Source organism: Chelmon rostratus, chromosome 21 (assembly GCF_017976325.1).
Source record: "Chelmon rostratus isolate fCheRos1 chromosome 21, fCheRos1.pri, whole genome shotgun sequence".
In the NCBI taxonomy this organism is placed as follows: Eukaryota; Metazoa; Chordata; class Actinopteri; order Chaetodontiformes; family Chaetodontidae; genus Chelmon; species Chelmon rostratus.
Window position 1 is genome coordinate 2,489,026 of NC_055678.1, and position 21,459 is coordinate 2,510,484.

Sequence of the window (21,459 nt, forward strand, 5' to 3'; positions counted from 1 at the left end):
TTCATTCATAGGTAATTTATTTCGTTCCCTGACACCAAACTAACAGATTGAAGTGAACATAAAGAATGCTTCACTTCCCTTTAGCTCTCTCTTGAACCTTTATCACATAAGACATCTCAAAATCTAAAACATCAAAATTATTTACATCACAGATACAGATATTTAATCACAACATGACTTATCATATGGAATGAATGAATCATAGACAGTCAATCATAATCCAGATATCACATGAGCAAAATATCAACAACAAAAATCACAGGAGAGAAAGATGTGAAATAATTCAGAGGTCTGTAGAAGTAATTTATCTTCTTTTAAACTCCACAGCTGCCCTCCACACGTCAGCCCCTTGTCCGAGGGTGATGTCCTCTGGTAAAGACTCGAGCCCCAGCAGAGGTGGAAGGTCTTTCTGCTCCAAATGGACCTCTAAGGTTGACCTGAGGCTGGAGACAGCAGGGAGGGAGGGCATGAAGAAAACAACTGTTAGCACTGCATCCATTGTTTTCACCACAAGCATTTCTATTCACTTCCCTGCCCAGCTGCTGCATCAATAGACACGACCTGTGGCTGAGGGGACACAACTTAAGCTCCTTTCCCCTGACAGATGGCTGCCTGGAGGGGTCACGCTCTGGTCCTGGATGTCAACAGGCTACAAATCCCAAGGGAGAGCCCCGGGTGAGACCTCCACACTTTACTCTGTTAAAGCTGTCTAGGATCAATGGATTCCTTTAGACTAGGGTGGTAATCTTTGAACTGACAATAGGCACACTTCTTAAGATTCAGGAGCTCATAATAAATTCTTATTCCTAAAAACATCTCTTGGGTATACTAGGGAATATATGTCAATAATCCAACTGTTTTGGGATTGTTTTACCATTTGGTGCGTTACCTCTTACAAAAACTAAACTCACAAATGGTAAATTAGTTTTGTGTTTTCACTATAGAGGGAAGGGGGGAGGCCCAAATGGCTTGTACTTACTCCCAGTGTGGTTGGTAACCCTCGTCAGGCACCGCGTTGCTTGTCTTCAGCAGCAGAATTTCATGCAGCTCCAAAGAGAAAGTGTCAACATCCGTGACAGCGAGGAAAACCTTCAGCCCTTTCCTCTCCTCCTCAGATAGCTTCTGCTGGAACGCTGTGGGCAGCCTCTGAAACGGCTCCTGAAACATGATCGTCAATTAAGTGCAATCAAAGTTTAATGTGATGACCACAGCAAAGTGCTTTGAAGCAGAAACTGCAGTGCAATTCCTCAAATTCAGGTTTTATTGGGGTCAAACTGTGGGCGCCTGCCGAGTCAGACGGCACACTTTCAACAGATAACTCAGCCGAACTCTCTGTGGCGTTTGGGGTCGGTCGCTGGCAGCCAGCACCGGAAAATAATGAGTCAAAAACAAATTCTGTGCTCTACATGAGTCTCTTTCATGGATTTTGCAGTTTGCAAGTCTTAAAAGCTGTTTGGTGTTTGCACAGTTAGTTATTCTACGTTCTAATTGTATCTGTCTATTCAGAATCAGGTTTATTGCCGAGCAGGTTTCCACACACGAGGGATTTGCCCTGGCATATTGGTGCATAACAATAAACATCAGAAGATAAAATTAAAGATGAAAGTAAGTACTGCCAGTCAAGGAGCATAAATAGAAAACAGAAAACTGACACCAGTATGAAAATATTAGGACAACCATAACAATGTTATGTACATTATGACAGTTGCTGAATGAGCAATTCCTGGAAGTTTATGATTTTATTAATACTTACTTCCTTTCTGTTGAGCATAAGCTCAGATTTCCAGCAAGTCAGGAGTTGCCAGGTGAATATGCTGTGTTTCAGTCTGCTCTCTCCAAGACTCTTCAAAGACAATGAAACAGACCAAACCAGCGTTTTTTGTTTTCACATTTTGGTTGTAAGTGTTTTACATGCATTTCTTCTACTGCAGCCATTGGTTTCCATTCATTTCTAGATGGAAAACCTGAAAAACTTGCTAGACTTGTGTAATCTGTCACAGTGAACATCACAAAGTGTGTATTGCCAGTGCTACGTTATCACTGCGTGATTATGCAGATTAAGCAGGTATTGAATCAAACATCTGCACAGCAGCATGCAGGTTTCAATAGTCCACCAACAGAAATGAATGGAATCCAATCAATTTCCAAACAGACAGAAATATGGCAAAAGTTTGGCATGATGAACATTTTTATTTCACTTATTTCCACAGGGGTTGATAGAAAGGGGTGTTGTAACCACATTGCTTACCAAATGAGATCAGCATAATCACATTAATTGCATAGCAGCGTTGTAATGGAAATGGCTGTGGGTTTGGAGGTTTTACCTTGGCTACAGAGCTGGAAATCTGTGGGTCCATCTGCAGTGAATCAGTGAGGTAAGACAAAAGTTGACCCTGAGGATCTCCGCCCGTCTTGCCAAGAAAGCGAAGGCCAATCTCCACCACAAACACAGCATCGCAAACATCTGTGTATGAACGCAGCACTGTTCTCACGGCGCCGCTCAGCGAACCCTTCAGCGGTTCCTGCAGCACAGACACAGAAACTGTCAGCGAGGAGTGTGAGGGAAGGAATTTGACCTCTAACAAAGTGGCCTCTCATATTCCTACAGGGGAAACTACTGTGAAGATTGCTGGGCTGGCATTAGTCAGTTCCAGATGAAGACTGTGGTACCGTGACTAATCCTACAGCTCATGAGTAAGTGAGATGGTCCTACCTGTTGAATTTTTCCTCTGACCTCAGTAAGAACCACAGAGAAATCCTGCAGGTGTCTGTTCAGGTACCTTGACGTGTCCTGATGTTGATCAACGAGAACAGTGCTGATTAGCAGAATGTGTGGCATTTCCTGACATCTGCATGCAGCTGTATGATTAGTTTTGATTTACCGCTTGGATAAGTGGTTTTCCTGCCAGGAAGCGACGGGCCAGCTGGGTTTGGATGCCTGGCAGATCGTAGCTGCTGTCTGTCTCACCACCTTTCTTCAAGGTGTAGTGGCAGTGGGCTAAAACCAGCGGTAGCAGCTCTCTCTCTGGGTGGCACAGGGTCAGCTGGGTTTCTGAGATCCTCTCTAAAGGAACACTGTATTCACTGGGGTAACAACACAGGAGTAACTACGATCAGCTGTATCAACCACAGGTTTAAAAACACAAGAGGCTGAACACTGTTTAAGAGTGATGTGTTTCGTCAGCAATCAATTGTTTTGTCAAATGTTCAGGCTCATCTTTCCATTGTGAAGATTTGACAAAATAATCTCAACTCAGGGTCAACTTACTCACTTGGTCTGAAGCTCTCAACCGTGTCAAATGGTCTTCATTAGCAGATTCTGTTAAGTCAAGTTTGAATGTTGGAGCTCAACGTTGAGGACAACATGGATGAGAAGTTCCAGAAGCAAACTCAATCTGCTGCTGAAGACTGTGCAAGATGGTCGAAAGCTCCAGAACAAGCAAGTAAGAGGGCCTTGAAACTTAATACTGACAAGGTCAAGACAGAGCTGTCACGTGTGTGCGGTGTCAGAGTGGAAATGTAGCATCCATCTTGCAAGGTAATCTGGACTGGAGCGTGTAGTGGAATGTATTTGATTGGCCAGTGCAGCACTTTCCTGGATGTTTATCTAGGTTCAGATTATTTGCCATTTAAAACTTAGATTTATGAATAATCTTCTCACATAACTAAGGAAATATTTTCATATTTTTACAAGACATAGCCTTGAGGTTCGCCTCTGCAGAGTCACAGCTGGTGGAGCTAATGTTCCAGGTGGAAGCAAATCATTAGCAGTAGCAGTCATTATATTAAAGAAGAAGAAGAAGAGGACAGTTTTGCTTGATGACGCTGCAATCATATTTCCATGTCAGTCTAAACACGGCGGTAAAATGAACTGAGACCCCTCAGACCCAGCAGCGTTTGCACTTGGCTCTGCACCTGGTGCACTCACCTGTCGTCTTGGTGCTGGACCCTCCTGGCCTCTCTCACCAGGCTGTTGTGAGTCTCCAACAGGAGGTCAAGCAGAGTTCGGAGACACGAACCCGGTCCACGTCTACACGGTGTCAGAAACTCCCCAGAGCTCTCGGTCGTCACCTCCTCCTCACACAAGTTCACATCCACACCCAAGTCTGCTGCTATATATACACACAGGCATGGGAGAAAGTACATGAAGCCACGCAGTGAAGGAAGCATTAGCTCACTGCTAATCACTGCTCTACACAGAGGTGTGAACCTCTGGCTTCACACTGACTCAACTCAATGCAATTCAGTTTTCTTTCTCACTTCAGTCTGATTAATATGGTTAGATTCAATACCAATCAATCAAAACTGCATATTAATCAAACAAAGACGTGCAAAAATGTGAGACACTCATTATTCTCATGCAAAGTAAAATATAAATTATGTTGTAAAGTCTTCTAAATAAGAGACAAAATGTAAAGTTTCCATCATTTCACTAAATATTCCAACACCAAACACTGAAGACTTCAGAGTGTTTACATAAAACACTGCTGTCACACTGGAAGAGTGCTGTTCAACTGAGATTTAAACACCCAATGTCCTGAATCCACAATAACAAATGAAACAATTAAACATTGCTAAACATTAAAAAAAAAAAGCTTCCTTTTGTTGTCCTTTAAAGTACTGATCACTCATTTCACTCAGCAGTGGTGGTTAAACATATAAGAACTGTGTCGCCAGTAAATAAACATACAGTAATATGAAATTATCTTTGTTCTCTCACAGGTAAAAAATAGAATTATGTCTGTAATGATTCTAAAATAAGAGACAAAATGTAATGTTCACATCATTTCACTAAATATTATGACACCAAACACTGAGGACTTCAGAGTGTTTCCATTGACCACACAGTTCACTGTCAGCAACATGCTGCCACATTTCATCCCAGCTGATCCCGCCCTCAATGTTTCATTGAGTTAAATCACTTTTAAAGTCTCTTTAATTGTATAACTTACTTAGAAGTTAATCGATTAGTTAATCAGTTAATCAGTAGTAGCAGCAGTGGTAGCAATAATAATAATAAACTTTATTTGTATAGCACCTTTCACACAGGAATTGTAGCTCGATGTGCTTTACAAGAAAGAAAGAACAGTACTAGTAGTAACAGCTTAACACAATACTACTAGTATGTTTCACCTCAGTCAGATTTTCAGGATTTTAATCGTGTCATATTGATTATTACAGATGTCTGGGGCTTTTTTTGACAGATCAATGCATTGAATCAGTGCAGTTCACAACTCATGCAGTGAGTGAGCCAAACATTAATACATTTGCGTTAAAAGTTAATGGAACATGCTTACAGTTGTTTGCCACCTCTGCTCTGAGGCGGTTCCACACCTTGATGAATCTCTGCACTCTCTCAAGCAGCGTCTTCTTCTGGTACCCTGAGGAGGAGAATGAGAAAGCTCAGCAGTGATGTTAGCAGTGAGGTTTGCGTTACAGTTTCTTTCTTGGTGTTGTACGTTCCATTAAGAATCAAACGTCGATCTACCTGCTGGGATCTGCTGCAACATCTGTGCGATACTCTGCCGTGCAGAGCCTGACGTCAGAGGAAACGCCCTCAGCAGGTCCGACTGTAACGCAGCCAGCTCAGGCAGGTGATGTAACTGCCTCACGCAGCGTATCTGGGACAACACACACAAGCTTGGCTCAGAAAGCTATGTGTCACAAATGTCAGGACCACAATGAACATATTAATTAACATATACACATACAACATATAGAAAACCTGAGGAAAGTCCTGAGCTTAGAGTAACGTGGGGAACCTTGACATTTCTGTCTCAGTACCTTTCCCTGTTTTGTTTGTCTGATATTTAATATGATATCTCTGACAGAGAAACAGAAGCTTGATTCTCACACCATCACTCTCTGGACCATCAGTCCTCATCCTACCGCACATCAGGGTTTAAAACGAGTCAGATCTGGTGCACAGCAGCCTGACTGCCACGTGCCCCCAATGAGGACCGGTACCTTCTTGAGGAACATGATCAGCAGGGTCAAGGAGCTGCGTCCCAGCTGTTCTCCCACCAGCTGAGAGAAGCGCTCCACCGTCATGGTCTCTGGGAGAGTCCAGAAAGAGGAGCGATGTGTTGGGCAGTCAGAGGGGAGGGACAACATGTTCTCAGGGTCCCCGAAGAGGAGTTTCATCAGGGGACTTCCAGCAAGTCCATAATCTGCCGTGATTCTGTCCTGAGCTTCAGCCAGATTCTTCTGCAAATCCTGAAAACAAAGAAGATATCGTCATCCTGTTAGAGACTTGTAAGGGATCAGAGCACTGCCTTTAAAAACACTGTATTCCTTACTCGAAGTACTGGGTTGATGGTAGAATCACAGACGAGCTTCTCCCACTGTTGCCGTCCATGCCTGGAGGACAGATCATGTCGTTCTCTGCGGGAAGCTTTGTTAACATTGAGCAGAGTTATATCACATACTGTATGTTTCACATGAACAATAGAAGCAGCAGGCTGAAAGTCGTTGGCAAGTCGGCATCACCTGTTGCGAACTCTGTGCAGGTATTGAGAATCAAATGAACTGCAATCGCCGTGTTGTCCATGTTCTGATCCAGCGTCTGCCCCAACACACTCATGTCCTTTTCAAGGTGGCTCCACAGGAAGGTGAACACGTCATGAGGTCTGGGGTGAATCATGTCACCAACTCCCTACAGCAAAAACACACCTCAGCATGATTACATAATGCTGTCTTTTCGGTACCTGTGATATGACAAACTGCTGCAACGTTAGCTCATGTCTCACTCTTTGATTTCTTATGGCGCCCTGAAGCATGGCCAGATGAGTGAACAGCCGCAGGATGCAGGACTGAGCATAGGTCATCTGTCTTTCAGGGGCTTCAGACCTCTGACGGGCCTCTCCTAATACGTGTCCTGTCCGAGTCTGATCTCTGACGCTTCAGACACAAACACTAATTAAACACAAATATTTGACTGAAAACAGTGTCACAAAGCTGGTTGACGAGGAGGTTCATACCTTCGCTCTGCGTGTTTAGTAAACCCTTGGACTGGGGAGTGATTAAAGCCACCAATTGGAAGTCCACAGTCTGGACATGTTGATATAACCATCGGTCTACCACACTATGGGACAGTACAGATGAATATAATATATTATTTATGAATGTGCTTAAAGAATGCTTGCCAGGAGGGACTGAAAACAGCTCATACCTCTCCCACAAAGCACGGATGTCCGTTGGCACAATCTGTGAATGATGTAAAAGACGTTACATACCTTGACAGACGTTAAAGTGACAATGGCAGAAAAAAACCCTTTATAATGTAAAATACTTACAGTACAGCTGTGCTTTCGGGTCTGCAGTCAACCACCGTTTGGCTTCACTTGTGCGATCATCGGGCATGGTTGGCAGAAAGGAGTTCTTGGAGGGAAACGTCAGTTGATGTATATATATGAGTGAGGTATGCATTGCTACATAAATCGTACGGAAAAACGTGAAGCAATATGGTCCTTTTTCCTATTTTTAGTGACAATTGGTAGAAGTTGAAAATGTCATCAGGCTCATTGTCATTATTTAACTGTTTTCTCAGGGTGAGAAGTCCTTCTCATGAAGAGTAAAATGACCTCTATGTGCAAAATCAGAGGAATTAGCCTGTAAGCATGAAGCAAAAGTGAAATATCAAAGAGAGCCTTTAATAAGAAGTGTCTTACTGCAGCATTCTGAGGCTGGAAGGCTATCTGGTGGAGAGGATCCAGTAGAGGATTTCCGCTGAGGAGCACAGAGTCCAGATGGACCAGCAGCTCCAGGACGGGTTGTCTCTGAGCCAGAAGATCCGTGTCGATGTGGAGGCTTGATCCTGGTCCACCGATCTGATTTGACAGGAGTGCACTGCAGAAATCCCTGAACTCCTTTGACTTGACATTTTTCAGGAGCTCTTCCAGTCTCGCCGTCTCCTGTAAGTTCAAGTAGAACCACATGTTGAAAAGAGAGAGTAAATTTACCGTCGGCACAATTCGCATTAGACATCGTGTATAGTGACCTGTGAGGAGGGCCGTATGTTGATGTCAGGTGACTTGTAGCGGCAGGTGACCTGTCTGAACAAGGCCAGGGCCAGGAGGCTGATCTGAGAGCCCTTCAGCTTCTGCAGACAAGATAAAGCAACGGAGTTTGTTTTATACTGAAGCTGATGGGATCAAAAATTAGCCTTAGCATTGATAAGAAGTACAGAAACATTTAAAAAAATGGTCGAACACAATAAGTGTTTATTTATGTAGCTGTGAACAACTTTAACTCCTCCTGACAATGAATGACAGGAAACCACATTTTCCACATGTAAGCTATAATTGTTAATAAATACTGTACAATAAAACTCTGCAGAAATGTCCTTCTGCTAACAACTGATATAAACAAATGTTTATACAGTGCTTAGAAAGGTTAAATAAGGCGCACTCAGATATCAAGTTATTCAGTCACACTGATAAATTCATTTAGTCAGTCATGTAACCTGTCTGACCTCTAGTGGTCATTAGGAGACATGACATTAAACACTGAAGCAGATCATTCTCTCTCTTTTCCTCTCCTGCTGTAGCTCTAAACGGTGCAGACTGCTCATAAGATAAATGAACGAAACATTATCTTGAGCTTTCCTATTGTCTCTGGAGTCTGTCTGACCTGGATTTCTGCCGTCAAGGTGTCAGATCTGTTTTCCAGCAGAACCTGGGCCACGGCGTCTCTCATAGCTCGGTATGGCGTCCCACAGCACAGGAACTGGTCCACGTTAGTTGGAATCATCCGCTTTGAGAAGAAAGGAATGTTTTAGTCTCTGTGTTTGTTTTCCTTCTGAATGACAAATGAAAGCTGATGGTAGCAAATACAGCAATGTAGTTCCATGTTGACGATGTCAATTAATCTATTCGTTGATCGACAGAAATTTAACTGTTTGATGATCCATTAATCATCTGCAGTCTTCCATGAAAGTAAACTGATGTCTTTTATCTTAATATGTCAACTTGGGCTCTGGAAAAGTGACTATTTTTTTTACTCTTTTTACACATTTTATAGACCAAACACTTAATCCAGCAAATAGACACATTCAGAATGATTTTGTTCTCTGAGTAACTTGACGCTACCTGAAGTCGAAGGACCTCTGCAGGGAAGACCCATCTCCAGGCCGGACTGTTCATCAGGGACAGTACGCAGTCCATACCAGAGAGTCTGTGCAGAGCTCGCAGGAGGTAAACCCTGTGCCAGTCATTACCGCAGTACTCACACACCGCCTTCACCTGCAGCAGGTACTGCGCCTCCACCCCATGTCTGCCTGCATTTAATGAAGAAACATCAAAACACCGTCATTTATTCCCCTACTTCAAGTTTCAAACCCCTGCACTGATGCATCAAATATCAGTTTAAACACAGTGCAATGAAAGAAAGTGAACAGTCTAAATGATGAAGGTGAACAAAGCAACGCGCACCTTGAACTGCAGCTCTCTGCAGCAGCCGGGCAGCGCTGCTCAGGCATATTCTCAGCCTGGCCATGTTGAGCAGGAACTCTGCTGGGTCTTCTTGTCTGTCTGGAGTCTGCTTCCTGGCGATCCGGCTCAGGAATCTGATCTCTGCTTGCCTTTGCTCTTCTCTACTCTGTTCCACTTCTCTGGCTTCAGAGCACAACAGAGAATCCTGAGAAAAAATCAAAAGCACATTGTTAATGATCAGGTAATGGCATTCGATTGGAAAGTATTCATAAATATTTTGAATCCATATGTCACCGCAGGCACATCTGGTCTGTGGGAAAGGGAAACAGGACAAGCACTACTGCCACCAAACATGAGGCCAAAATGAAAGAAACAAAAATAACGATCATCAATTTGCACGTAGTGTTCGTGGGGAAAGCACAAATGGAGTGAAGTCGGAGTCTTTTACCTGGAAGCAGTTGACAAACAGCAGGTAGAGCTCAGTACGATCTTCTCTGCTCAGAAGATTCTCCTCCAGATTCTTCAGGTAGGTCTGAATGTGAGTCTTCACCTGCTCAAAACTGACGGATACAAATTTTACACATTTCATATCCAGTTCTGTGATAATCATAATTAATGCTTTACCACTGTGTGTACCAGGTGTGTGTTTCGCCACTGTCAGTTTCCTGTTACTGTCTGTGAGTGTGCCAGTGGTTGGAGTCCCTCCTCCACCCGAGCTCACTGGATTCCTGCTCTCACCTGTATTGCAGCAGCAGCTTTGGCAGCACAGATCGCACCACTGGGCTATTATCCACACACTCCAGGAAGGGAGTGAGCTCTCGGGTCCTGTATACATCTCCTGCATCACACAAAAGAATAGAAGCCATGAACACCTCATTATCACAGTCAGTTATCTCGTTATTATCGTGGACTTATTCCCTCACTGACCGCTGGCAAAGACAAGCAAGGAGAAGAGCAGCTCCACCACGCCCTCTCTGGGCCTCTGCCCCGCTGATAGACAGAACCTGGACACCACCTCCAGGAAGAAGGAGTTACAGCAGCCCCTGATGGCTGCCTGCTGCTGAAGTGCTGCCCTGAACCACAAACACAAAGAAGTTACTGAACAGCTGAAAGATTTATGAGAAGACAGTATCCCATAACCAGACTCCTCAGTTCCTTCTACTGTTCACAGACTGCTGTTCCAGAAAACATAATTTAATAGAACATTTCTCACTTTTGACATGAAAAGTTGAGTTATAACACAGAAACGAGTTAAATCCACAATGAAAATGACAGGTTTAAAGTAGATATGGTGAAACAGCTGTTTCTCTACACGTCCAGTGGTCATGGAGCAACATTAGCACTAGACAGGAGCTAGTTGCTAACTTTGTCTGTCTTGTGTTTTATTCCGGGCAGGTCGTGTACTGAGGGTTTATTACAGCTAAACAGTTTCCTGCTGCATTCAAAGGATGGCGGAAGGCGATGACAGTGATCCAGAACAGTCAAGTTGTGTGCAGACTTCCAGTTCATCACTGGCCAACTGTCCCAGCGGCTGATGGCTGAAGCGGCTGAAGATTTAATCAGAATCACTTCTTCCTGCTGCAACTTTGAAACTTGCACATGCATGTCAGGCCAAGTCAGCAGAAAGGTTTACTCTCTTCTGGCCAGTGAGCAGCTGAATAGCATCACACCATTTAAGCTTTGTTTAAATTGTCTTTTTAGTTTTATTTATTTTAACTTTTCCCTTCAAACACATTTTTAGAAATTAGATTAGATTTAGATTAGAATTAGATTAGAAAAGTAGATGATATCATTACTCCTTAAATTTAATTTACAGTTTTTTCAGTTACGGTTGCACAATCATTTGTCTTATTGATTGATTGGCAAGTGTCAAGAAGGCGGGTCTTATCTAACATGAGCCTGTCAGAGGACAAACAGCCAAGAAGAGAGAAGGTGCAGCAGGGCTTAGTAGCTGTGTCCAGCTTGACGGGGTTCAGGTAAGGTCCGCATCCTTCCTCTGGCCTCAGCAGCCATCAGCCCCACTACATGTTCTGGCCCGGTACTGCCACAAGGCTCAGTTCTAATTAATTTCCCTTGGTGTAACAACAAATCATTTCTCCGTTACTACCTGTGGAGTCACTGTAGGAAATAATTTTTACGACCATGCTAAATAAAAAAATATATATACTAAAAAATAAAATAAACTGTGAGAAAAAATGTTCCAGTTTCCGTGTGCAGCAATGAATTCTTGAGTCCCGTACAATAATTTCTGTTAAGGGATTTTTCTGAACTTACTTGACTGTGTGAGAAACAGTCGGCTTGAAGTCGGGTGGCAGGTCCGTCCTGCATTTAGGACAAGAGCGTCTTTGTGACTGAATGCAGTGTTGGAGACATGGCAGACAGAGGACATGCTGGCAGGGCAGGACGGACGGCTCTGTGAGCTCCACAAGACAAACTGGGCAAGAAATGCCAAACCTGCACAGAACAAAACATCTCAGAGATCATTTACTGCACTGTGAGATGAGAAAAGGATGATCGAGGATGATTCATGAGCTGTAAAATCATGTAGTTGCTGACATGTTTCTGCTTGTTTCTGATGTATTATTCAAAATAAACAGTGAAGCTGGAACAAGTCCAGTTGTTCCCTTAAACTGAAATACAAATTGTTAAAGCGGAATCTGACCTCAGATCCCTGCTGATGCACTCATCATGAAAAGAATTGAGGATCCGGATCAGCTGCTGCAGTGTTTCCACGCTGCTTAAATCAGGTGACTCCTGCATCAGCTGTTAGAAAGTGAGAGTAAAAAGATCTGAAAACATGTCCTGTTTTTTTCCTGCTCATCTCCGTCCTAAAAGACTGTAGCACTGTGTCTAGGAGGCTTATCACCTCACCTGAATCACAGAGCCTAAAAGCTTTTTACTTACATTCAGGTGAAGGTTGCAGTGTTTGAGAACCAGCTCTGTCAGTCTTGAGTCATTCTGTTTAACTTTAAAAACGACGTGCTGGATGAAAGATGCCACAACCAGCATCCCATGCCACAGCGACCTGAAAGGGCACATTCGGTTACAATAAACCAAAACACTGAACACGTTTTTCTCACTGTACTTCTGACCAGACTCGCCTGATGGAGTCCAGATGTTGCCGACAGCTGGGGCTACAGAGCGTACGGTATTTCTGACCGAAAACTCTGTCCAGACAAGGCTGCAGAAACTCCACTCTGCTCACAAAGGACTTGCACTCTTCCAGGGACGTCACAGTCAGGAGTTTGGTCTCCTCCACACAGTTACCAAGAGCTAAAATGTCCTCCTCCTGCCAAAAATAAAGACATCTTACTCATTAGAAACTTACAACACCTTAACACTGAACACTGGCCTGTGGGGATTCTGTGCCTATGCTTCCAAATCACATCATGTTTCAACAAATAAGCGCAGAGGTAACAGAGACATTTAGAGATTTGAAATGATGATGATGTTTAAAATGAAGCCAAAATGTTATACACACCATCTCTCGGGGCTCCCTCTTTGACCCCTGCTGAAAGAGATCGGTGGCTAGCTGGGGCTGCAGCAGAAGCATGTGGCAGAGAGTGTCCAGTCTGGGGCCAAAGTGTTTGGCGGCAGCCATTATCCAAGCTGGCGAGAGGTCAGCGACGGCACCTGTGGACATCTGAAGCTCAGACACACAGCCCAACACGGCCCTGGTGAACACCTGTGCATGACACAAAAAGTCAAGGTTATTTGGGTGTTCCCAAAAATATGTGTCATCTATGTGTGACATTATGGTGTTTATACCCTGAGCTCATCCTTGGACTTGATCTTCAAAGAAAGCAGCAGAAAGTCTTGCAGGTAGTGGCGGCCATATTCCAATCTCTCCTCATCTGAGAGATTCTGTAGGTGGCAGCCCAGCCTGCTGTTGTTGAAGGTGCTCACAAACTGGAGAATCCTCTCTGTGCCATGCTCTGTTGTTACTGAAGATCAGTTATAAGAGCCAGAAAAAAACGATTTGAAACCACACCATACAGTACTGTACATACTTCATGATCTCTCCACGAGTTTAAACATTTAGTCATTACAAAAAAACTCTGAGACCAAAACAAACCTGGCATGAATTCAGATTCTTCCCACAGACTCTCAAGGTGCATTCTGATGAGCCAGCTAAATGCAGCAGCGCAGGGTTGTTCCTCGCCATCCAACATGAAGTAGTGCTGCACAAGCACCTCCTGGTCTGACTCACTAGAAATTACAATAAGGAAAAATTTTGCCTTTTGTTGATTAAATTCACTGTGGGAATTATGCAGAAGACAGAATCCACCGTACCTTGGGTTTTGGAGAGGTGTTAGGTCTAAAATCTGCGAATCTGCCAGGATGTCCAGCCACAGCTTTATCGGACCTTGGCTGAGCCTGCCATCAGAGAGCAGGTCCAGATTTGCATACCTGTCCATAACTTCCAACATGCCGGCCAAGGTTGGAGTCACAGTGGACTGAAGACAGCGCCACAGGGTATGTCTGTCAGTTAAAGACACAAAGGAACGTTGTACTTGATCAAATCATTGACGAGACGCAAGAAAGCACTGAAAGAGAGCATATAAAGTGCCAGATATTCCAAAAAGTTTAAAGAGGATCTGGTTCTGGATCTGAATGAAAATGCACATTGTGAAATTCAAAGATCTACAACTGGAGCACAATTAATACAAAACAAGTTACTTGTTTCTTGTCTTGCCTGATCTTTCAATCAACCAACCATGTTGACATTTTCAAGTTATCCAGCAAAATAACTTTACCTCAGAGTTCCCCCTTCCTGCAGAGCGTGGCGCTTCTTGGCTTCTCTGCTCACCCACTCCTTAGGAGAGCCCATCTTTTCTTCTCTATGTGCCAAAGCCTCTGCCAGTCTAATCAACAACACCTCCTGAAAGTGAGCTTTAACAAAGCATACAGGTGTCTATCAGAAAGCAGTCCGAGATGCAAAAAGACTCATAGGATGTGTTTGCTCGCATTAGACTCAGATGTTGCCTTCATATAGGCAGAATGAATAACATCATAGTTCACAAAGAAAGTGATTGATATTGATCAATAGACCCTGTGGGATCCTTGCAAGTACATTCATCAGCCAATTCCATGGTATTATTACAAACTAAAATCATTCTTTATGATGTATTTGTCATGTCTCGTCAGGTCTGTTAAGTGTTTTGTTCACAGGCGTCATATCTTGTCTTACACTTCCTGTTGTATTGTGAAACCTAACTCTCCTCTCGTTTCAGGCCCCTTGACTTCCCGGTGTGTTTCCCGCCTGTCTGATTGTCTACCCCGCCCTGATTGTCTCCACCTGTTCATTGTTACCTCGTGTATATATAGTCCGCGTCTCCCTTTGTCCTGTGCCAGATCGTCTTGTGCGTTATGTGCCGTATTGTCTCTGTCACCACAGCTAAAGCCTTCCCAGAGTCTTGTCTCTTGTCCGTTTTTTTGGACTGTGATCCTCTGCGTCCTAAGTTTTGCCCTTCTGCCTTATTCCCTTTTGGATAAGTGAATTTTTGTTGTAAACCTTTTGAAAGTTTTGTTATTAAAACCAGCCTTTTGTGCTCGCCCTCAGTTCTTGTCTCGTGTTCTGCTTTTGAGTCCTGAAAGCCCTGACCGCCCTGACAACGGGCTTATCAGTATTTACCTCCTACATGTCCTTGACCAGTTCCCAGAAGAGTAAGGAGGATGCGTATCCGCTGCATGCTTCGTGAAGTCACGCCGTTGGTGTCCCTCAGCAAACCCACAGCTTTTTGGATGCATGATCTCACTAAGGAAAGGCTGTGGAGGTGGGCTGTATCTGCCTGTGCAACACACGACGAAATTAAATTAAGCAACATTAAAAACTCATATTTGTTTTAAGGCTAACACATAAAAGGGAACATAAGGTTTATTTATTCTTAAACTCGCATTTGTATGTACCTGGAAGTCTTTTCTTTGCCTCAACGTTTCTCCATCTTCATCGTGATCTGTTGAGGATCAAGAAGACTATTTATTTTAAAGTAAAAATTAGCCCAGAGAACAATGACACCACCTTTCTTTCCCATTTGTAATACAACACACTTTTTAAAGCCCAGAAGGTGTACAGTTTCTACCTGACGGTGCAGGGTTGAGTAAGCTGCTAATGAGAGTACCACAGAAACCCAACAGGTTCAGGCTCATGTCCTCTGAATCCCTCAGGTCATCAATATGCACTGAGTGCCAGACTCCTTTGAAGTGAAAAACAAAACATGGCTTTAATCTTGTCACATGTCATGTACAATGCAGTCTGAAAATAATTTCAGTAATGCTGAGTTCCAACTTAGTACTCACCTCCTTGGAAACCAATGTACTGAGACTGACTTGGCATCCTAGAAACCTTCACAATGAAAATCACCCAACAGGTCTGATCCTCCAGTGACATCAAGTAATTCATGGCGCAATATCTGGAAGCAGATGGAATCATAAACACATCTGAAACGCCTGTAGTGCCATTTTTTTTCCACTGAGCATGTTTCAAAATCACACTGCAGTCTGTTAAGGGTCTTGACACTGAGCCCTACTTTGCTGATGCTATGAGCTCATCACTGCAGTGGGATTCCTCAAGGTCCATCTGGATTAACAGGATGTGAAGAGAGTGGCCAGCATCCAGAAGGAAGCCCCTGAGACAGAGAGGCAAGTAAGAGAAAGATTAAAAGACAAAAATAAAATAAATAAGGCATGCTGCTGTTATCTGAATAGTTTATACCGTATCTTGTTGCAGAAGGAGACCTCAGTGTCAAACTGGTGAAGCGAGAGCAGGAGGATCCTGTCTGTATGCAGTCCCAGGGCATGGGCTACAACCCTGACATCTGCTCTGGTTAACAAGCTGGAGAACGTAGTTATCTATGCAAAAGGACAACAGGGACAGTGATGTCAACAATTTCTAAAGATTGTAAAGAAATGATGAAAACTAAATTAGACAGTGGTTTGTGGCCTACCTCTAGAAACTTGCTGGACCTCTGATGCTTGTTCAGACTGTCTTGCAGAAAATCTCTGAGAGAGTGGTGATGCTGTTGCTGGAAGTACATCCTCTGGAGTTTGTCCTTATCCTGGTTTGCTAAATCTGAATACTTGAGTCTCACCACAGCGTCAGGTGTTGCACAGTTCAACAAGAGACATTTAGCTAAATCAAAGACTACTTCTTCCTCATTTTCCCCAGCAGACCCAAGATTGTTTCCTGTCTCCAGCATTTCTTCACTCTCAGACATCACTTTGTTCTCGTCATCACATACCTCAGTGGATTTATCATCATTCTTTTCCACTGACAGAATGTCTTGCTCTTTTCCATCACTATCTACATCCATTGCATCACCAAACTCATCATCCTCCTGAGCAGTTACCTCTTTCTGTCCATCTGAATCTGTTTCATTTGGTTCATCCTCCAGTGAGTCATCTTTTTCAGTCTGTTGATGTTGACTTACTGCACTGCTTTCAGCTTTTTGTTCTCTGCTTTCTAGTGCTTGCAAGAGAGCACTGGCACAGGCGTCACCATGGTAGCCAACAAAAATGTCAGATAGCCTGAAATCCTCTGAAGCATCACCTGAGAACTCCTTCACCCACTCTTTCAGTTTGTAGAGAACCCTGTGTTGCCATGGTTCCAGATCGGTACTCCTGTCCACCCTGTGTTTTTCAAGCCTGTTGATGAGGGGCATGGGAAAGTGCTCATAGACCTTCTTCTGGTCCTCCACTACCACCAGTCTGAAGTTTGTATGGACACGGCATTTGACTCTGTGGGAGCCGAGACCAAGATCAACATACTGCTGCTTACTGAGGTAAACATAGTACTGATTCAAGGCATCGTACAGGCTTTCATAAAGATTTTGCATGTTGAGGAGGATGACAGTACGCCCAGTCTCCATGCATGTTTTCACTCGGTTAACATTACGGCAGATTTGGGCATATTCCTGGTCCTTTGGAAATCCTGAGCCAAAGACAATTTCGGGTGGTGGATAATCTCCTTTGGCAAAGATTTGTTGCTGAAGGATATGGAGCGCTGCATTATTGGTTGTCAGCAAAAGGAGGTAACGGCTCTCCTGGTTGGTGTCATAATCAAGATTCTTCTTCACCATTTGCAAGGTGCTTGGTCTGGGAATTTCCAGTAAGTTTTGAAGAACCTCTTGGAAAAATATGACAGGGTCAAAATCCTCTGGCTGTCCACTGAAGTTACGCAAGATGGCCTCTACCAACTGTCTGCCATCTGGTTCCTGTTGTGTGGATTTGACTGCAGCAAAGAGCATTTTGACTAGGCTATAATAATCCCTTAGACCAAAGAACTGATTTTTTGAGGTCTCTTTACAGATGCTCAAGAAGGCCTTCGCCAAAGACGGGAAGAGGTGTTTGATTTTCAGGAGAATTTTGTTGGAGGATGAACAAATTCCCTTGGCAGTTTCCACAAGCTCATCCTCACTTGGATCCCATCTGGACACAAATATTCCTCTGTTCATCTTTGCTGGGTCAAGAGCCCAGTTAGAAATGCCCACGAAGCCAACCTTCATGTGTGGATCTGGCTTGTCATTGTCAATGCAACCGTCTTCCAAGAGAGGATGAAGGGTCTTCAGGGGCATCTGAGGAGAATCTTCTGCCAGTCCTATCTCATCAAGAACCACCACTGATACATACTCATCCATGTTTTTGTCCTTCTGGAAGCGGGCACAGTTCCTGAATGTCCCTATGATGCCCTCAGGACTTGAGTGAGGACTGCACTGGAAGGAGACCATATGAACGTGCTTGAGTTTCTTGAATAGTTCACAGTGGGAGTTCTGGCCCTGCATGGCATCAGCAACCACTGTTTTAGCAAGAGACTTAGAGCTGCCTGGTTTGCCAACCAGAAAGAGTGGGATCCTGAGCTCAATGCAAACCACCATGAGAAACACATTCTCTTTGAGAGCAACATTTTTGGCTATGGTCTCCCTTGTTGGTATGCTCTGAAGGAAGATGTCTTGACAGAATGAAATCTCCTCCTGCAATGCTTCTGGAGAGGAGAGAGGGTCTGGAAAGTATCTACAAATTACAGAGAGGTACTGCTCTTTGGCCACCAGAGATGGGTAGTAGCACACTCCAACTGAAAGAATCAAGCACTTCAGTGTTTTATGAGCCTGATTAAGATGAGAGCAGTTGCTGAATAGGACCTCACTATGCTGGTAAAACCAAACCAGCACTTTCATAGACCTCTCCACATCTCTGAGACTCACAAAACTGCACTCATTTTTCCGACTTCGCATGTATTTCTGGGAGGCTCCCAGCACATTTGAAATGATGTCCGTGCAGGCCACTGGCAAATGATGGTCGTGAACTTTCTTCTGGACAATCAGTTTGATGTAGGAAAGTTCAGTTGAATCACTCAACTGTCCAAAATCCCATACCAAAGAAGCCATACTTGGAGGCAGAGGATGAACCCTGTACACCAGCTGCCTCAGGGGGACTTTACCAAGGCGGTCTTCTGTTTCATCTGCCTTTACCCTGTATCCTAAACCTGCATGTTCCAAACGTTCCACCATTTCGGGTGAATGCTTCCTGTAAGGGTTGCAAGCAGCTATTATTTTCAAGCCACTGCCTGCCTTCAGAGGTTTCCCTTTCATTGACTGGTCACACAGGATTTCCTTGATGGCAAAAATGGCCTCTGTGGTGTTGGCTTCATCAAAGAACAAGATGGTGTCTATCTTGTGTATTCTATGGTTCTTCTCAGCAAGTATTTCTGCCTCCCTCACCTTTCTGTAGATCATCTCTGCTGTAGTTCCACCATGTACCTTGACAAGTACCATGTTCTCTACAGGTCTTTCCTCCCTCCGCAGGGCACAAAGGAAACTGACTAATCGGGTTTTTCCACAGCCGGTCTCTCCCATGATGACAACTGGAATTCCACACCGAAATCTCATGTGTATGGCCAACATCTTCATCACATTGTCAACAGTGAGCTCGTATGTTGGGTCTGGATCAAATTCTCTGACCATCATTCCTTTCTTTGCACCAACAACACACGAAATCCTTTTGATTTTGTCCGGCCGGGGCAACCGATCAAAGTCTTCAGTGAGAGAGATCCTCTGTCGTTCTAAACCTTGAAAAAGTTTTTCTGACATCACATCTTCTATCAGGACCTTGAGGCTCCGAGGATCAAATGCATTGAGTGTGTTTCGCCTCCGACACATCTTCACATGAAAGCCAAGGAAAGACATTGAGAATCGGTCTGCATTGAAGAAAATGTACGGATGAGACTCATTTTCCCAATGCTTACGCAATGTCAGGCGGGCGAGAATGTCATCCTCCAGACTGTTATCAATGTGCAGCATGGGACTTTCATCAGATGTGTTCAGAGATGGTGAGGCAAAATCTCTTGCCATTAGAATCATGAACTTCACAATGAAGCCCTTGAAACCAGGAAGCTGGTCAGCAAGAAAATCTGGATCACAAAAAACTGAGTTCTCACAGTCTTTCAGTTGCACATTGAGGAACCAGGAGAAGTTCTTCAGCTCTGCCCACGATGGATCTTGCATTCCACAGTATGACAGAAAATGATGGATGCAATCAGTGGGATTCCCCACTCTGGATCCTTCCTGGTATTTAAAATGATCCAGATTCTGATTTGTGCCGTAGAGCTTTAAGTATTGATATGGCCTTTGAATACCCTCACTGCAAAACTCCTGTTCATCCATGAGTGGATCAAAGGTCTGCTTTGTCAACACCCCTCTGCTGGCCAACAACTGCTTCACCTCTTTTGGAGGTCTGCAATGGATGGTAGGTAAAATGTCAAGAAGTCCAAGCCTCATCTGTGTGAGCAAAGTAAACACACAGATTTATGAAATCAATTACAGCCTGAGGTAATTTTTGTAATTTTGCTTTGGAAATTAGGGGATACTTTAAGCATTGAATTCAGCGTTTTCTTAGCAGGAGAGTATAGATTATGGAATATAAATGTATTTTAAAGATTTTTCAAAGAATGTTCTTCTGCTTGTATTTGGTTTGGCATTTGTTTATCACCCATAACTGTTTTTCGTACTAATGCATGGCCACTAATGCACACTGCACTCGTCCACTTATTTGGGTGATGGGTAAGTCAAACACCGGGCATGTGGAGCCTCCGGCTGTATATGAACCATGACACTGTTTGATCGAGCCTGTGAGGTAATTCATAACTACAAAAAAGCAAATACTTTTTCCAGCGATAAAGTACATAATTTAAAATAGTAGACTAACTCATTGTTTCTTTCATCTTTCGCCATGCACACAGTTGATATCTAAGCTATTAAGGGTCATTAATATTATCAGCTTGTGAAATGGTGTTCACAAATCATTTCTCAGCCTACAGTTGTATATCACCTCTTGTGCACATGTGAAATTGTATGCATGTATCTGAATGTGTGAATTTGTAAACGTTTTTATTGATACAGGTATAATTTGGACACAAAATGTTTTGTAGCTGTAGAAATATTTTGTGGATGTGGAATTAAAATGTGCAGGAATTTTTTGAACAGTGAGGTTTCACAAAGTCTGACAGGCGGACGCACAAATGTCCTATCTGTGCATGTGACACTGAAGTATACAGGCTACAAGTTACAAGCACAAATTTTGACCCTGTTCTTATGCCTGAGCTGACAAGCCTGTTAGCGTGTTGCTCACTGACTAGCCAATCAGCATTGTCAACTAACCATCCAATCAGAGGAAGTCAAATTGTCCAGTCAGGGGGCAAAAGTTTCTAGCAGGTTCATTCTGGTTTTTACTTCCGAAGTCAACATGGGAAATTTTGCTGGTTATAAACAGTTATACCAGTGTGTAACACAACAACAAAAATAACACTTTCTCACAGTTCACACCCATATTGAAAAGAAGTTATGACCTGAAAAATACATTGCTACCTGTTTTGGCTGGGTTTGAGGCGATGTGTAGGTTTTCAGGACCTCAACAGTGATCAGGTGAGCTTCATTCCTTCTCCACAGCACACCGTGGCTGTCACTCAAACAGCCCAGAACTAACAGATGGAACAGGAACTCCTCCAGACCTGAACGAACCTGACAGGTAAAAAGCA

The 21,459-nt window shown here is 43.6% G+C and overlaps 1 protein-coding gene across 1 annotated transcript in view; it reads right to left on the reverse strand.

Annotated features, from left to right (window-relative positions):
* Positions 1-21,459, reverse strand: part of rnf213b (ring finger protein 213b) — a 38,226-nt gene continuing 16,767 nt past the window's right edge. The window contains exons 25-65 of the mRNA XM_041962177.1: positions 21,290-21,442; positions 16,379-20,203; positions 16,147-16,283; positions 15,962-16,060; positions 15,732-15,844; positions 15,515-15,628; positions 15,342-15,388; positions 15,067-15,223; positions 14,189-14,324; positions 13,725-13,913; positions 13,507-13,640; positions 13,200-13,375; positions 12,913-13,116; positions 12,533-12,720; positions 12,336-12,456; positions 12,094-12,194; positions 11,706-11,885; positions 10,359-10,504; positions 10,170-10,269; positions 9,880-9,991; positions 9,432-9,636; positions 9,090-9,277; positions 8,632-8,754; positions 8,000-8,101; positions 7,671-7,913; positions 7,296-7,380; positions 7,172-7,206; positions 6,981-7,084; positions 6,750-6,900; positions 6,490-6,655; positions 6,300-6,394; positions 5,968-6,216; positions 5,489-5,621; positions 5,298-5,381; positions 3,929-4,112; positions 2,883-3,084; positions 2,714-2,791; positions 2,325-2,522; positions 1,754-1,843; positions 980-1,158; positions 1-443 (exon numbers count right to left, since the gene is read on the reverse strand). Coding sequence (XP_041818111.1) covers positions 305-443; positions 980-1,158; positions 1,754-1,843; positions 2,325-2,522; positions 2,714-2,791; positions 2,883-3,084; positions 3,929-4,112; positions 5,298-5,381; positions 5,489-5,621; positions 5,968-6,216; positions 6,300-6,394; positions 6,490-6,655; positions 6,750-6,900; positions 6,981-7,084; positions 7,172-7,206; positions 7,296-7,380; positions 7,671-7,913; positions 8,000-8,101; positions 8,632-8,754; positions 9,090-9,277; positions 9,432-9,636; positions 9,880-9,991; positions 10,170-10,269; positions 10,359-10,504; positions 11,706-11,885; positions 12,094-12,194; positions 12,336-12,456; positions 12,533-12,720; positions 12,913-13,116; positions 13,200-13,375; positions 13,507-13,640; positions 13,725-13,913; positions 14,189-14,324; positions 15,067-15,223; positions 15,342-15,388; positions 15,515-15,628; positions 15,732-15,844; positions 15,962-16,060; positions 16,147-16,283; positions 16,379-20,203; positions 21,290-21,442 — 9,465 coding nt within the window. The 3' untranslated portion in view covers positions 1-304. The remainder of the gene's footprint in view (positions 444-979; positions 1,159-1,753; positions 1,844-2,324; positions 2,523-2,713; positions 2,792-2,882; positions 3,085-3,928; positions 4,113-5,297; positions 5,382-5,488; positions 5,622-5,967; positions 6,217-6,299; positions 6,395-6,489; positions 6,656-6,749; positions 6,901-6,980; positions 7,085-7,171; positions 7,207-7,295; positions 7,381-7,670; positions 7,914-7,999; positions 8,102-8,631; positions 8,755-9,089; positions 9,278-9,431; positions 9,637-9,879; positions 9,992-10,169; positions 10,270-10,358; positions 10,505-11,705; positions 11,886-12,093; positions 12,195-12,335; positions 12,457-12,532; positions 12,721-12,912; positions 13,117-13,199; positions 13,376-13,506; positions 13,641-13,724; positions 13,914-14,188; positions 14,325-15,066; positions 15,224-15,341; positions 15,389-15,514; positions 15,629-15,731; positions 15,845-15,961; positions 16,061-16,146; positions 16,284-16,378; positions 20,204-21,289; positions 21,443-21,459) is intronic.